General features: G+C 32.1%; 2 protein-coding genes across 2 annotated transcripts; both read left to right on the forward strand.

Annotated features, from left to right (window-relative positions):
- The first annotated feature begins 4,012 nt into the window (after window positions 1-4,012).
- LOC131668782 (uncharacterized) lies at window positions 4,013-6,559 on the forward strand. Its single transcript, XM_058943218.1, has 3 exons — window positions 4,013-4,744; window positions 4,841-5,525; window positions 5,817-6,559. The coding sequence occupies exons 1-3, from the start codon at window positions 4,013-4,015 to the stop codon at window positions 6,557-6,559; spliced, it is 2,160 nt and encodes a 719-aa protein (XP_058799201.1).
- Window positions 6,560-6,744: 185 nt separating this feature from the next.
- Window positions 6,745-7,563, forward strand: LOC131668792 (uncharacterized). Its single transcript, XM_058943230.1, has one exon. It carries the CDS (start codon window positions 6,745-6,747, stop codon window positions 7,561-7,563), a length of 819 nt encoding a protein of 272 aa, XP_058799213.1.
- The last annotated feature ends 8,046 nt before the right edge of the window (window positions 7,564-15,609 follow it).

Consider the following 15,609-nt stretch of genomic DNA (forward strand, 5'->3'; position numbering starts at 1 on the left):
GAAGAAACCGAAGGCAGCGAAGGAGAGGAAGGTGAAGAAATGAAAGAAAGAGAAGTAAAAGAGGTAATAAAAAAAATGAAAAAGAAAAAGGCGACAGGAGAAGATGGTATAGCAAATGAAGCGTGGGTGGAAGGCACGGAAGGCTTGATAAAAGATATGACAAAATGCTTAAATGGAATATGGAACGGAGAAGGATATCCGGAAGAATGGAGGAAGGGAATAATAGTACCAATATATAAGAAAGGGAGGAAAGAAGAAGTAGGAAACTATAGAGGAATTACGCTGATGGATACGGGATATAAAATATATGCGGAAATACTGAGAAAAAAGCTGGAAAGAGAACTAGAAGCTAAAGAAACGCTAAGTGATACGCAGATGGGATTTAGGAAGAAAAGAGGAACAATGGACGCGATATTTATATTAAAAACAATAATAGGGAAGGAAATAAGGGAAAAAGAAGGAAAACTGTTCGTATTCTTTGCAGACATGAAGGTCGCTTTTGATAAAATAAAGAGGAAGAAGATATGGGAAACAATGAAATAGAAAGGGATAAAGAGAAAAATTAGGAAAAGAATAGAAGAAATATACAAGAAAACCGGATGTAAGGTAAAAGTTGGAGGAGAAATAATTGGGGAGTTTGAGACTTACAAAGGCGTAAGGCAAGGGTGTCCTTTGAGCACCACGCTATTTAATCTTGCCTTCGCCGACCTATAAGTGAAGATCAAGCAGGTGCAGGAAGGAGGGGTAGTGATAGGAAGGAAGAAAATATGGACATTAGGTTACGCAGATGATATAGTGATGATGGCAAAGAGTGAAAGTGGAATGAAAGCAATGCTGAAAAAATTAAAAAGATACCTGGAAGAAAGGGGGTTAGAGTTAAATGTAGGAAAATCAAAGATGATGAAATACAGGAGAGGAGGAGGAAGGGGGAAGGAAGAAGAATTTGAATAGGAAGATGAGAAGATAGAGATGGTGAAAGAGTACAACTACTTAGGATATGTGATGAGCAGAAATAACGGAAATAAAAAGCAGATAAAGAAGGTAGAAGGGAAAATAAATATGGGACTCGGAAAGTTATGGGGGCTAGGAGAAAAGCTATTTAGAGAAAACTAGGAGCTAAGGATGAACCTGTTCGATGCTCTGGCGAAAAGCGTGATTATGTATGGAGCAGAAATCTGGGGATGGAAGAGATATGAGGAAATAGAGAGACTACAACTAAAATACATAAAGTGGGTATTAGGATTAGATAGAAACACGCCAAGTTACCTAATACGATGGGAAACAGGAAGACAAGAAATGAAAGAATCAGCATTAGAAAGAGCAATGAAGTATGAAAACAAAATAAGAGAAGAAAGAGATTGCTCAATAAGAAAAGCAGCATGGAGAGAATTAAAGAAAAGGGAAAGAAATGAAAAAGATAAAAAGGGTAAGAAGGAGGAGAGAGAGGAAAGGCTGGAAAAAAGTAAAATATACAGAGAGAGAGAAGAGGGAGATGAAATGAGGGAAGAGTTTTGGGAAGAAATAAGAGATGAGCTGAAGAAAAAGGATGAAAAAGAACTAGAAGAAAAGCTAGAAAAATCAAGATACATAAACGAGTGGAAAGAGCTGAAAGAAGAAATGAAAAGGTATAGGTTAAAGGAAATTCAAGGAGAGGGAAGAATAAAAGGCCTACAAATAAGGGAAAGGTTTAGGTTAGGTAATGAAACGAGAGGAAGCAGGTATTGGGAAAAAGAAGAAAATAAGACATGCAGAATGTGTATGAAAGAGGAAGAAAATTGGAAGCACATGGTAGAAAAATGTGAAAAAAGCAGAAAGGAAGGGGAAGAATGGGAAAAAATAATAATAGGAAGCAAAGAAAAGATAGCGTGGATGATGAAGATAAAATGGAAAAGAAGAAGAAATGAAGAGAAGAAAGAAAAAGAAAAGCAAGAAGACGAAGCTACAAGACCCTAAGGAGAGACGGAAACAGAAGGCAGAGAAGCAGGACTCGCAGACACATCTACACACACATACATACACACACATACACACAAAACACAAACATACGCGCAAATATAAACATACACATGCACACACACACACACACAAGACACAAGTAACAGCAACTACACAAGCGAGAGGAAGCAGGTATTGGAGGATGGAACAAAATGGAAAAGAAGAAGAATCGAAGAAGAGAAAGAAAAAGGTAAAGGTAAAGAAGAAGGCAAATCATAAGATACTAAGGAAAAATAAGTGAGGTTGAGGAAAGGAAAGGCAGAGGGAGCAATAGGAAACAAGAAAAAGGTGTCAAAGCCTTAACAAGAGGAAAGATAAATATTTAAATATTGAATATTTAAAGGAGTTAAGGCATTTTGTTGCATCATCAAATGTGACGGTACTTTTTTAAAAATTATCTTTTAAATCTATTTTCCATTCAAGCTGTAATATAAACGTATTTTGGAATTTTCATAACCAAGTCTTGAACGTATCTTATAGTACATATAATTTAATGTATATCGGCTTTATGTTATATTACACACTTTTATTTAGTTATTAATACTAAACTTGAAGATTTTCAATTGTATTTAAATATTTAATTATCAATAATATTTAAGTTTTCAATAAATATTGTCGTGTCGATAAATATTATTTAATAAAATAATCAATTTTTTTGCAGGTGGTTCAACGAGCATCACTTTATGGTCTTACAAGTTATTTTTCATTAAAAATTATCATAATTTATTTTATTTTCTTTTATTTATTGCACGAGCTTCGATTTTACATATATATTAATATAGTTAAAAGTAGGTAAAAGGTTATTGTGCTTTAATAAAACAAACTGATAACAGTTTCTTAACAAATTATTATTTGATGTTCCTGCCTTTCCCATGTCTTCAGATTTAACTATTTGAATTTTATCTTTTATTATTTTGAATTGAACTCATGGCATTATTAGCTCCCAATTACCATAAGAATTGAACCATTAATGATAATTGAACCAATACAAGGAAAGAAAAACGAAATTGAAAAACTAATTATACTGAAAAACCAACCATTACGAAATTATACAATTTTACGAAACACTGAAACAACAAAGAAAAAAACCAAATTGAAAAACTAATTACACTGAAAAACCAACCATTACGAAATTATTAAAATATATTATAAATTATATCAAAAAAAACACAATTTTACAAAATACTGAAACAACAAAGAAAAATCTAATATCAAAAATCAAATAAATAGACATAAATCTTTACACAATTTATATTTATTTACACAATTTATATATTTATTTAAACAATTTGTTGGAATTTCAACTAAAACTTTAGAATTTTGACTTATAATGGGTAGAAGAAAAATTGTTCGTACCCCAGAGGAAGAGCAAGAGTTTCAAATTCAAAGACGCTTAAGAAATGCACAAAACCAGAGAATTCGCCGTCAAATTGCACGCGAGTCTCCATATGATCACGGTCAAAATAATCCAGCACAGTAAGATTATTTAGGGAAAATGGATGTTTTATGTACTCATTGCAATGCAAAACACTTCGAGGATGAAAAAGTTGCTAATAAAGGTCTATCTTTTAATGATTGCTGTTCTCATGGAGCAGTAGGTTTAAATGTAACGCGAGATTTTCACCAAGACCTTTCATCTTTATTTAATGAAACTCATCCAAAATCTAATGACTTTTTTGAGAACATTCGTTATTATAATAATTCGCTATCATTCGCGTCTTTCAACGCTAATTTAGTTAATTTTCAATCTCGCCGTCCTGGACCATATTGTTTCAAAATTCATGGACAAATTTATTATCAAATTAACACAGCTTTGTATCCTTGTGAAAATGAAACCCCAGCATATGGACAACTGTTTTTTGTTGATCAAAATGAAGCTCTTGATATGAGACTGGCTCGAAATCCACATTTTGATTTTGAAACAATTTCAATCTTGGACAATATAATACGAGAGAATAATGTTTTTGCACAATCTTACGCAATGCTGAAACAAGAAATAAATGATCAGTGATTGCGAATGAATGATGAAAATGAACCTGAATTACAGTTATTATTTTCTTTAAAGCCAGGAACTGACAGACGTAGATTCAATTTTCAGCGAACAAATGAGGTTGCTGCTATCTTTTCAACCACTGCCGATGGTGAAATTCCAGAATCTTACGTTACTATTAGGAACAAACATACAAAACTTTTGCAATGTGTTAGTACTATGGATCCAAACGTGGCACCATGGATATATCCACTATTCTATCCTTATGGATCACGCGGTTGGCACCGTAATTTAGAACGTATTAAGATACATGACAATGACATAACTCGACGAATAACACGATTAGCTTATACAAAATATAAAATTGCTATAAGGCCAGATGAATTTAATGCTATTATAATGGGTCGTCGATTATTTCAGCAATGGATAGTAGACTCTTATGTTAAAGTCGAAAAAGATAGAATTCAATGGTGCAAAGATCACCAAAAAGAAATAAAAGCAGACACGTATCAAGGATTACACGATTACTTACAAAATTCTACTAATGATATTGATGGACAAGTAGGAAAAACTATTATTTTACCATCAACTTTTTTAGGTTCGCCCCGTCATATGCAACAAAGTTACCAAGATGCAATGGCTTTAGTTGCTAGAACTGGTAAACCAGACATTTTTCTCACCATGACTTGTAATCCTAAATGGAAAGAGATTCAAGAAAATCTTTTACCAGGCCAACAGGCTTGTGATATTGTAGCTCGCGTATTTCATTTGAAAAAAAATCGACTACTTGACGTAGTTATAAAAAAAAAATTTTTTTGAGAAGTAGCATCTTATGTTTATGTTATAAAATTTCAGAAACGTGGTTTACCACACATGCATTTATTGATAACTTTAAGAAGCGGTTATAAAATAACCACACCTGCAATGGTTAATAAATTTATATCAGCTGAGCTTCCAAATAAAGATACTGATCCTATTTTATATGACATAGTTGTGAAAAATATGATACACGGGCCTTGCGGTGATTGGTGTATGGTAAATAATAAATGCTCAAAAGAATTTCCGAAAGAATTCCAAAATGAAAATATTATGGATAAAACTGGCTATCCTCATTATCAAAGGTCGAATAATGGTATTACTCATGAATTACTTAATGGTCATGTAGTTAATAATCGATGGATAGTACCGTATTGTCGGGAATTATTAGAAATGTTTGATTGTCACATAAATGTAGAAATCGTATCAAGTGTTCGAGTTGTAAAATATTTATATAAATATATTTATAAAGGACACGATGCAGCAACAGTAACTATTGGGAATGAAAATGTATCTACAAATATTATTAACCACGATGAAGTTAGCAGTTTCATAGAAACTCGATATGTCGGACCTGTTGAAGCATGTTATCGAATTTTTAGCAAGCCATTGCAAGATAAAAGTCATGCTATAGAACGACTACCAATTCATTTACCACATCAGCAATACGTAGTAATTTCAAGTAACGCAGAAAACATTGTAGACAATCTGCATCATGCGAGTAGTAAGTTACTTGATTATTTTAAATTAAATATTGAAAATAGCACTGCACGTCAGTATTTATATAGTGACATTCCGTCATTTTTTACTTATAAAAAAGAAAGAATTAATGGTACTATGGTAACGAAGTGGGCAATACGCAAAAAATATTATAATTGCATCGGACGAATGTTTTCTGTGAGTCCTACACAACCAGAGCTATTTCACTTATGATTATTATTATTGCATGTAAGAGAAGCTACAAGCTTTGATTCCTTAAAAACAGTAAATGGTGTAATTCAACCTTCCTTTACAGCAGCTTGCCTAGAATTAGGATTAATAGAAGACGACGAAGAATGGGCTAAAGCGATGGAGGAAGCAAGAATATGGATGATGCCACGTAGACTTCGACAATTGTTTGTTCGAATTTTAATACATTATCAACCTATACACCCTGAAGAATTATGGGATAAGTTCAAAGATGCATTGTCGGAAGATTTTTCGCGAACGCACGACGTTATTATAAGTCATCAAATGGCATATGCTGAAATTAATAATTTATTGAATTATGAAGGTAAGAGTTTGGCTGACTACCCTACTATGGATCAAACAGTAGTTAGTCATTTATTATTAGAAAACAATAATGAATCATTACAATCAAATTATAAAGAAATTGGAGAACGTCAATATCAGCTATTGAATGAACAACAAAAAGAAATTGTCGACGTTGTTTTGAACTTAGCAAATGAGACTAATAATCATGACAATAATTGTATATACATCGATGGTCCAGTAGGATCAGGAAAAACTTTCATTTACACATCTATTTATAATTTACTGTGCTCAAAAAAAATCAAAGTATCTTCAATGGCCTTCACTGGAATTGCAGCAATATTACTTCCACAAGGAAAAACAGTACATAAAACATTTGGTCTTCCTGTTCCTATGTACAGTGACTCATCGTCAAGTATAACAGCGCAATCTAAGGATGGCCTTCTACTAAAAGAAACAAAAGTTTTTATTTGGGACGAAGCACCTATGGCTTCAAGATATGCATGAGAAATAGTGAATAGAACGTTACAACAATTTATGAACAATAATTTACCATTTGGTGGTAAAGTTATGGCGATTTTAGGCAACTTTTACCAATTAAAATCAATGGAACCCGTACTGAAACCTTGAACCTTTCTATTAAATACTGTGAATTATGGAAACATTTCACTAAATACAATCATACCATTAGTATGAGAGTATTACCTAATGAAGTTGATTTCGCAAAATTTTTATTATTAGTTGGTGATGGAACTCTGAACGATCAATGTGACAATTTAAATTTATCCGAGCATTGTATCTTAAATCAAAATGATGATGTTGTCTGCAGAGTGTTTCAAAGGTTAATTATAGAAAAGAAATTTGATGTTATGAGTAAATGTGCTATATTATCAGCCCGAAATGTGGATGTTGATGAATTAAATAAATTAGTTACCGGTTTACTAGATAGAGCAACAGAACATATATATACTGCAATTAACAGTACCGATAATTGTGATAATGGTGATTTCCAAGAAATAATCTTACCGGAATATTTGAATAGGTTACATCCTTCCAGTTTACCTTCATATGAGCTACGATTGAGAAAAAATTGTATTGATATGCTGATTAGAAATATAAGTATACACGAAGGTTTATGCAATGGTACACGTCTACGAGTATTAGATTTTTTGAATCATCTATTGAAATGTCAAGTTTTAACAGGAGACAAATCAAATAGTATTGTATTTTTAAATCATATTTCATTAATTTGCGAAAATGAATACCCATTTACATTCAGAAGACGTCAATTTCCAATAAAATTAGCATTTACTATGACAATTAATAAAGCTCAAGGTCAAACATTTGATAAGATTGCTATTGATCTTCGAAGAGATGTTTTCAATCATGGACAATTGTATGTAGCAATATCTAGAGTACGTTCATGGGAAACACTCAAAATTTACCTAGGGAATCAGCAACGTGATAGTTTTACAATTAAAAACTATGTCTACAAGGAACTTTATACATAAAAGATTTTATCTACGTGTAATTACCATGCGTACATTTAAATGTGATGATTAATCTAAGGCGCGAGTAGCGCGCTAATAAGTTCTAGTACAATCAAATAATATGTGAGGTGGCGCTGTTTAATGTGCTAATTGATGTAAACAGATTGATGAGTTTAGCGGGTTGCAGTGATTCAGTGAAATAAGAAAATAGCTCATAGATAGGACCGTTACAACTAGTTATCAATGTATAAGGAACGTTCTTGTTCATTTAAATCTTCAAGTATTTCAAGTGTAACATCACCTGAAACTCCTAAAGCAGATTTTTTAATTGCATCAGTTTCATTTTTGCTCACATAAATTTTGCAAGTATAAATATATTCGTTTTTAGAATCACATGTTTCGTAAATTTTTATTCTAAAGTGAGCGAGTTTCCATTGAACTGTGTAAAACTAAGCTCGTAAATATTCTCAAAACGGTCTACTAAATAATCGACTAGTGGTCGTACTAAGTTTCATCAACCTCATCTGAGAAATGTAAAATGGACAATATAGTTTGAAATCTTTCCAATACCATGGTTTTTGAGAAAAATAGTGTTTCAATAGTAATGTCTTTTGACCAATACAAAATCAATCATGATTTTATTTCATCTAATCCAAACGTTTCCTGCAAGCCTGATAAAGGACCACATGTATTTTTGGGACGAAGTTATATACTTTCTTCTACAAATGTCAAACTTTTTTTTTTCAAATTATATCTTACATATAATAGAGTATCATTTAAATCACACTCTTGTTCGGAAATTTCATTGTCAAATTTTAAATAAATGAATATCTTATCATTACTTTCTTATACGAAAAAATCGGTATCAAACAAATCGTCCTCAAAATATACTGGTGATAGATATTGGACTCTTTTTTTCGTTCGTCTTCACATATTGAGTCATAATTTTCAGATTGATTGAATTTAGAAAAATTTACACAATGAACATATATATAATATTTAGGTGCAATTAATTTTGTCAATAAACTTTATTAGAATAACACCGTCATTATTTATAGAAATACAAGATACTTATTTTAGAAGAAAAATTTTTTTTATCAATCTCTATTCTCAATCTCTATTTTAAACCCCACTTAATATGTGTATGACGAAAAATATATGTCTTTCTGTAATAATAGACCGATAAAAGCTAAAATTAAAAAAAAGAAATTTAAATAATAATTTACCCCCTCTAACCCTTTTTTCAACTTTCTCTGTGGAGGAGGTTCGGGTCATAAAGAACGATGGAAATGGAATCAGCATATCCGAAAATCTCTAGAAACCATATTTCTACGCATCTAGATGTGTTAATTGAGGCTATAAGTTTAAGTACGAAGAGTTAAAAAATCTTTGCTTGTTAAGAAGTTAATAAAGCATTCTTTTAAAGTTAAATGTAACAAGTAGAGAGAAATAATATTGAATTCATTTATCTGACAATTTTTTATAAAAAAGAGATGGATCTGAAAGTGTTGCCAATTTATTTATAATATGATTGGTTGAATTATCATCACCTGGGTTACTCTCTGTAATGGCATGTAGATATATATATATATATAAGTGAATTGACAGTAAATCATTACACAGAAATTTTAAATAAACATAATAGCTGCTCAGATCATCAAACCTCAAATTCTTAAATCACATACTTTTATTATTTATTATTATGTAATCGAACTTTTTTATTTTTAAAAGATGTGTGCAGTGGATCTGTGTTACGTTTTTAACTTTTCGGGATAAATCTCTTAAACGTCCAGCAGTAATCAGCCATCATGTTAATATCCTATCCACCTTGATATCGACTATCCATTTATTTAATGTCCTGATTAAATCACTCTTCTTATTCTTCACTGTAATCATCGAATTTTTCTGCAAAATATTCTAAATGAGAATGAAAAAAAATATAGTTTGAAGTTCATTAAATATTTTAACTTTCCAAAGCTTACTACCGTGTCCGTTACTATTCGATCGTAATTTTCGCTTTTGTGATTCCCTAAAAATATTGAAACAATATCTTTAAAATTTATTGAAGGTTCTCTCTCTTTTTGATTTATTTTAGTGACAAAAACTTTATCCTGAAATTTTACGAATTTCAGGTCTTTTGAAAACTCCTTCTCGCAATTTGGCATCGCTTTTTCTAGAAAACTTTTCTTGCAAATATTGGAAGCATTCATCTTCTCTATTCAAAGCTTTGACCCATTGGTTTATGAGCCCTTATTTTATATGAAGAGAAGGAATCAGAGCCTTTGATGGCTCAACTAATGGTTTATTCTTTACGTTTTCAGATCCAGGTTCGAAAGTTTCCTTAACTGGCCAAATTTTTTTTTATAATGATTGGTTGAATCTTTACTATCCTATTCACATAAAAAGTAGGGGTATTTGGTATAACCAAATTGTTGACCTAATATGATTGTGATGATTTTCAAATCGCCACAAATTAGCCATTAGTGTTCTGGATATTTAATCTTCTCCTAAAGAATTGTCATATCAGAGTATTCTTCTTCCGTTATTACCGAATAAGCTACAAGAACAAAAGTATAAAGATTAGTACTCGTATTATGGAGTAACACAGCTTTTAAACTCCTCGTTGACGAATCAACAAATAATCACTCTTTAAATTTATATTCCTGTAGATTAGCTGTCCACTAGCACAATCTGCGGTCACTTAATAACGATTATTGTGGGTTCGCTTTCTCACATCCCAAACTCTACATCTTAAAAAATAACTCATCTGTATTCGCCATGATGGCATAAATGCCCTCACCCAGGAAGTCTGCCGGGAAACAAAAAAAGGAAAACAAAACTGTTCCCTGTCGTTACTACGTGAAGGTACCATCAGAATAAATACAGACATTGTATCCTATTTACTTTCAGTTAAGATTACAAAAAATTGGCAGCTTTAAGACAGAACGGCACTACTTGCACTGTAAAATCGATCAAAATTGGTGCAAGTGCATTATCGCAACTAATGGATCTCATACAGTGCTCTGGTCTTACAAAATTCAAGGTAAACCTGGCTTTGGGGTAGCTTTCGCACGTATTAATGCACTGAAATGACATAACTTGGAATGAACCTGTCACTGAAATAAAGTTTGAAGGCTATAATGTCACTCAAACGTCTCTATCACCATTTGACCTTGAAACGACCTTGAAAATGAGCCAATTTCAGTACACTGATCCCGGATTCACATTCAGTGACCCTGAAAACATAAGAACAGAGGGGGGGGGTCCTAGTCTTCCGGACTGACCACTTTTTTATGTGTAGCTGTGTACTGATTGACTGAATGAATAAAAAAATAAGAGAAAATCTTAATATACTGAAATTTCCTTTATTCTCAGGACATCCAAATTTATTGAATATTGATGCTATCAAGTTTAACATTGAATAAATATATTCAACAAAAAAGAGTACATAATTTATTAAAAACTTTCCCTGAAATTAAATTATAAATGTAAATATAAAATAAAAAACTCCTAGTATTTTTATCGACAAAATATATCTATTGATATGAAAATATCGTACAAAAAGTCTTGAAGCGTAAATAAATATGATTACGAAATCATGAAAATGCAGTACTTAGACGCAGCTGACCGCGCGATTTATTTAGAAAACGGAAAAGGAGAATCGTTCTTAGTGCACTTCACGTTACCTACAGCTAAGAATCTGCTACGTTATTAGATTGGAATAACAGTTAAATCTATAAGTATAATTTTAATTAAGTTTATATTTTCCAATCAATATTGACGGATTTTGAAAGCCTAAAATTGTTTTATGTATGTGGGGTATTTTATAATATTTTTTTATTTTCGCCTATGAATAATTGTGATTTAATTCAACCACATAAAACTGTATATTAATAGAAATAAAAGATGAGTGTGAAGTACGTTTGACGACACTAGTTATGGGTATGAAGTGATAGAATCCCACATTTAACGTTGCACTGTGCTCAATCGTCTTCATTAATTTTATTGATTTCGTATTCATATGATGAAGCTCGTAAAAACCTTTGTGTCTTTTACTACTCTCTTGTTTTACTATTATACGTTCAATTCATTATTACTTACATGTTCAAAGCTGTACGCTTTCAATGACAAGCTTATAGCTTACTTATGTTCGCGAGCAAACATTTAGTACATAGATGAAAGAAAAAGATTAAACCGCAAGCTCGTAGGCAAATCAAAGTGCAACATGTAATTGATATATTCCTCGATACTAGTTTTTAATTCTAAATTGTTATAAAACTTTGAAAATCTAAGCATTTAGAAACAGGTGATTAGTTATAAAGATATTGTGATGGAGTAAAAAATGGGAAAAAGTGTAAAGTGGGCTCTTCCCGACCGCTGGTTACTAGTAACGTAACCAACCAGTTTCCAATTTATTTTGTTGTTGGCCGCTACCTAACCCCTTTGTAGAGAAGGGTGATTAGTGTCGAGAATGAGCAGGTGACCTTCGTTGTCATTTGTATCATGGTGTGGATTGATACTCACAGTGCACTTACTTAGTGTGGATCGACTGCGCAGAACATCTGTGAACGACAAAGCAGTACGAAAATCCTAATATTTGCCTAGCTGTTGACTAGTGCAATCGGTAAAATACGCTATGTTCAAAAATAAACAGTCGCAACTAAGAGCTCTGAGAAGCATCGGTTGGGCGATCGATTCAAGATGGAGTACCAATATGTCCACTAACTCGGCTAGAAATAGTGTCAGCGCATCAACGCAATAGTGTATCCTTCACAACCCTGCCGCAATAACTATGAGAGAAGGTACAGAGTTGCAAGTTAATTAATCGCAGATGTATAAAGAAATCACTTTCTTTTCTCAAAACGGTCATTAGTAGTTTGCACTTATACTCGAGCTTGCAGACAGCTAAGAAAGGGTCAATTACTATATTGCTGGTAGTCGCTAAAGTCACGGTCCAACGGATATTGTCTATTCTCTATTAAACTTAATAGATTGCATAATTTATACGCTCCTTTACATCGTATATTCCAATAAACACTAACTACACAAACTATGATCTACCTCAGGAAGAGCAATACGTCACCATTGCTCTATAACTTCAGTGAAAAATGGCTGTAGCTTTAGTCCATGCTCACAAGCGTAGGTAGCATAAACTGAACTTTCCCTCATAGTCTGTCCTAAATTGAACATCTTAATGATACTCCGTGTCTTACTCGAGCTGCCTTTTTCATGTTCGGCAATATCGCAATGCGATGGTAATCCGCACTCTTGTGGATTGTTTTCTCATCGGTCGGTCAGTTGTCACTCTTTTGATGCTAATTGTTGGATCACGCACTTGCGATCGCTATTACAAACTGAGCGAATACTCATCAGCTTTTTATAGGCTGCACAACAAAAGAAGACATGCTTCTCAATGGACCCTTTTTTCTATGAAAATAATTGATGTCCCACTTTCTTCGTTCTCTTGTACGTTGCTTACGCAGGAAAAATGGCGTCCTTCGTTAGTCGTTGATACATGTGTTCAGCAACAGGGTCGGCAGAAAATAGAAGTCCGCTGTTATCATGGTTCACGAGGTCGTGTGCAATTAGCATATTGGTTAGATGAACCAATGAGATAATATCCTATTTGTCGGTCGTAATTAACTCGCTCCTATCTGGTCAGTCGGGCAAGACACCCGCGATCTGAGTTGTAATTACTTCACTCGCCAAGTCTCACGCGCGTTCTTTCTTACTGATCCTACTAGACTATCTCAGTTCTTCTGCGTACTCAACTTTCTCATTCCCACTCACGTGCAATCTACTCGCCGAGGTCTCGCTTGCTTACGCATCCCCCTCTTTACAAAGTGGTGGCATATTATTTTCTTATGTCGTACTTCCATAATGTCCTCGGATTAATGAGAGTATTGAATGATTAAGCGAAATGGAAGACGATTTTCGTTTGTTTATCAAGGGTCGCGGTAGCGACCTGCGGCATGAATGGCCGAAGGCGCGGACGCGACACTATATACACGATAGGTTTTGTATCTAACGTTTTTTATTTGCGTCTATATAAAATAAATGGCATTTATTTTATGCAAAAGACTATTCAACCGACTTTATTTAACCCCCTAAGGAATTTAAATCATTAAAAAAATTTTTTTGTGCATTCATTATATATATTTTTATATTGATTATTTTGACATGGTCGATTTTTTTTTTTCTTCAACTTTTCTTCTTCTATGATATCTAGATAACGGATATCTTATAGTATAGATAATAGTATAGATTATCTGTAAGATGACTGCAGCGTTAAGCAGACATTTTCTATTTATATATATAGTTATATAGTGATTTCTAGATAACGGAAATCTTATAGTATAGATGATAGTATAGATGATCTGTAAGATGACTGCAGCGATGTCTGCTTAAGACATTTTCTATTTATATATATAGTTATATTGATTATATAGTGATTGACTTGATACAGTGAAAAATTGAAGTGTTTTGAAGTGTGCAATTTAAATAATACTTGATAATAGTGATTATTAATCAAGTACTTGATAATATCAAGTAAATAAACAAAATACATTTATAGTGCTAGTGCTATACCACAGGTATAGTATGGTGTAATTTACAAATTAATTAATAATCCAAGTTTCCTCACCAATTGTATTTTATATTTTATTATTATAAATTTAAAATCCAGAATGGATATATTAAAATAGATTAGTTAACCGATTAGAATATATCAAGTTAAATTACTTATGTTGCTATCTGCAAAAAAGATTAGTTAATAATTGATAATTAATGTAGAGTATTCACTGTTCATGTTGTTTTCTGGAAGATTAGTTAACCGATGATTGATATTTACTTGTATAGTTAATATAAAGTAGACTGAATGTTTGAACCAGATTAATGCTTGTAATTGATGTAGAGTATTCACTGTTCATGTGGTTTTCTGGAAGATTAGTTAACCAATGATTGATATTTTACTTGTATATTCACTGTTCATGTTGTTTTCTGGAAGATTAGTTAACCGATGATTGATATTTACTTTTATATTCACTGTTATTGTTGTTTTCTGGAAGATTAGTTAACCAATGATTGATATTTACTTGTATAGTTAATATAAAGTAGACTGAATGTTTGAACCAGATTAATGCTTGTAATTGATGTAGAGTATTCACTGTTCATGTTGTTTTCTGGAAGATTAGTTAACCAATGATTGATATTTTACTTGTATATTCACTGTTCATATTGTTTTCTGGAAGATTAGTTAACCGATGATTGATATTTACTTGTATAGTTAATATAAAGTAGACTGAATGTTTGAATCAGATTAATGCTTGTAATTGATGTAGAGTATTCACAGCTCATGTTGCTTTCTGGAAGATTAGTTAACCGATGTAGAATATAATTTCAAGTTAAATTACTAATGTTGCTATCTGCAAGAAAGATTAGTTAATAATAATTGATAATTGATGTAGAGTATTCACTGTTCATGTTGTTTTCTGGAAGATTAGCTAATAACCGATGATTGATATTTACTTGTATAGTTAATATAAAGTAGACTGAATGTTTGGACCAGAAATTGTAACAAATTTAATTTATCTAAAGTAGACTGAAAGTTGAAAATAGATTAATATAAAGTAGACTGATTTGAACCAGATTAATGCGTACATTAATATTTACTTGTATAGATTAATATGAGCTTAACTAAATGCTTGTCCTACCAATGTAAAAGATTTAATAATTAGTTTGTATCCATTATGAACGATGTTGTGTACTTTAAGATTATGAGCTTAACCAAATGCTTGTCCTACAAATGTAAAAGATTTAATAATTTATAATTATAATTCATATTGTAATTTTTTAGCTTACCACACGTTTAATGTACAAATTTTCTTTTATAATATTGTTTTTATTCTACATGCTGACTTTCAAGAGGTAAACAATATACACTTTAATGAAAACTTTGATTGAATGAATGAACTTTATTATTAAAAATTTATAGTAGATCAAAGAGTAAAAGTCACAGTGTTAAAGTATAGATCACAGAGTAAAAGGCACATAGTAAAAGTATATTTA

The sequence above is a fragment of the Phymastichus coffea genome, unplaced genomic scaffold (assembly GCF_024137745.1).
Source record: "Phymastichus coffea isolate CEN01 unplaced genomic scaffold, Cenicafe_Pcof_1.1 PCOF00006, whole genome shotgun sequence".
Lineage (NCBI taxonomy): Eukaryota > Metazoa > Arthropoda > Insecta > Hymenoptera > Eulophidae > Phymastichus > Phymastichus coffea.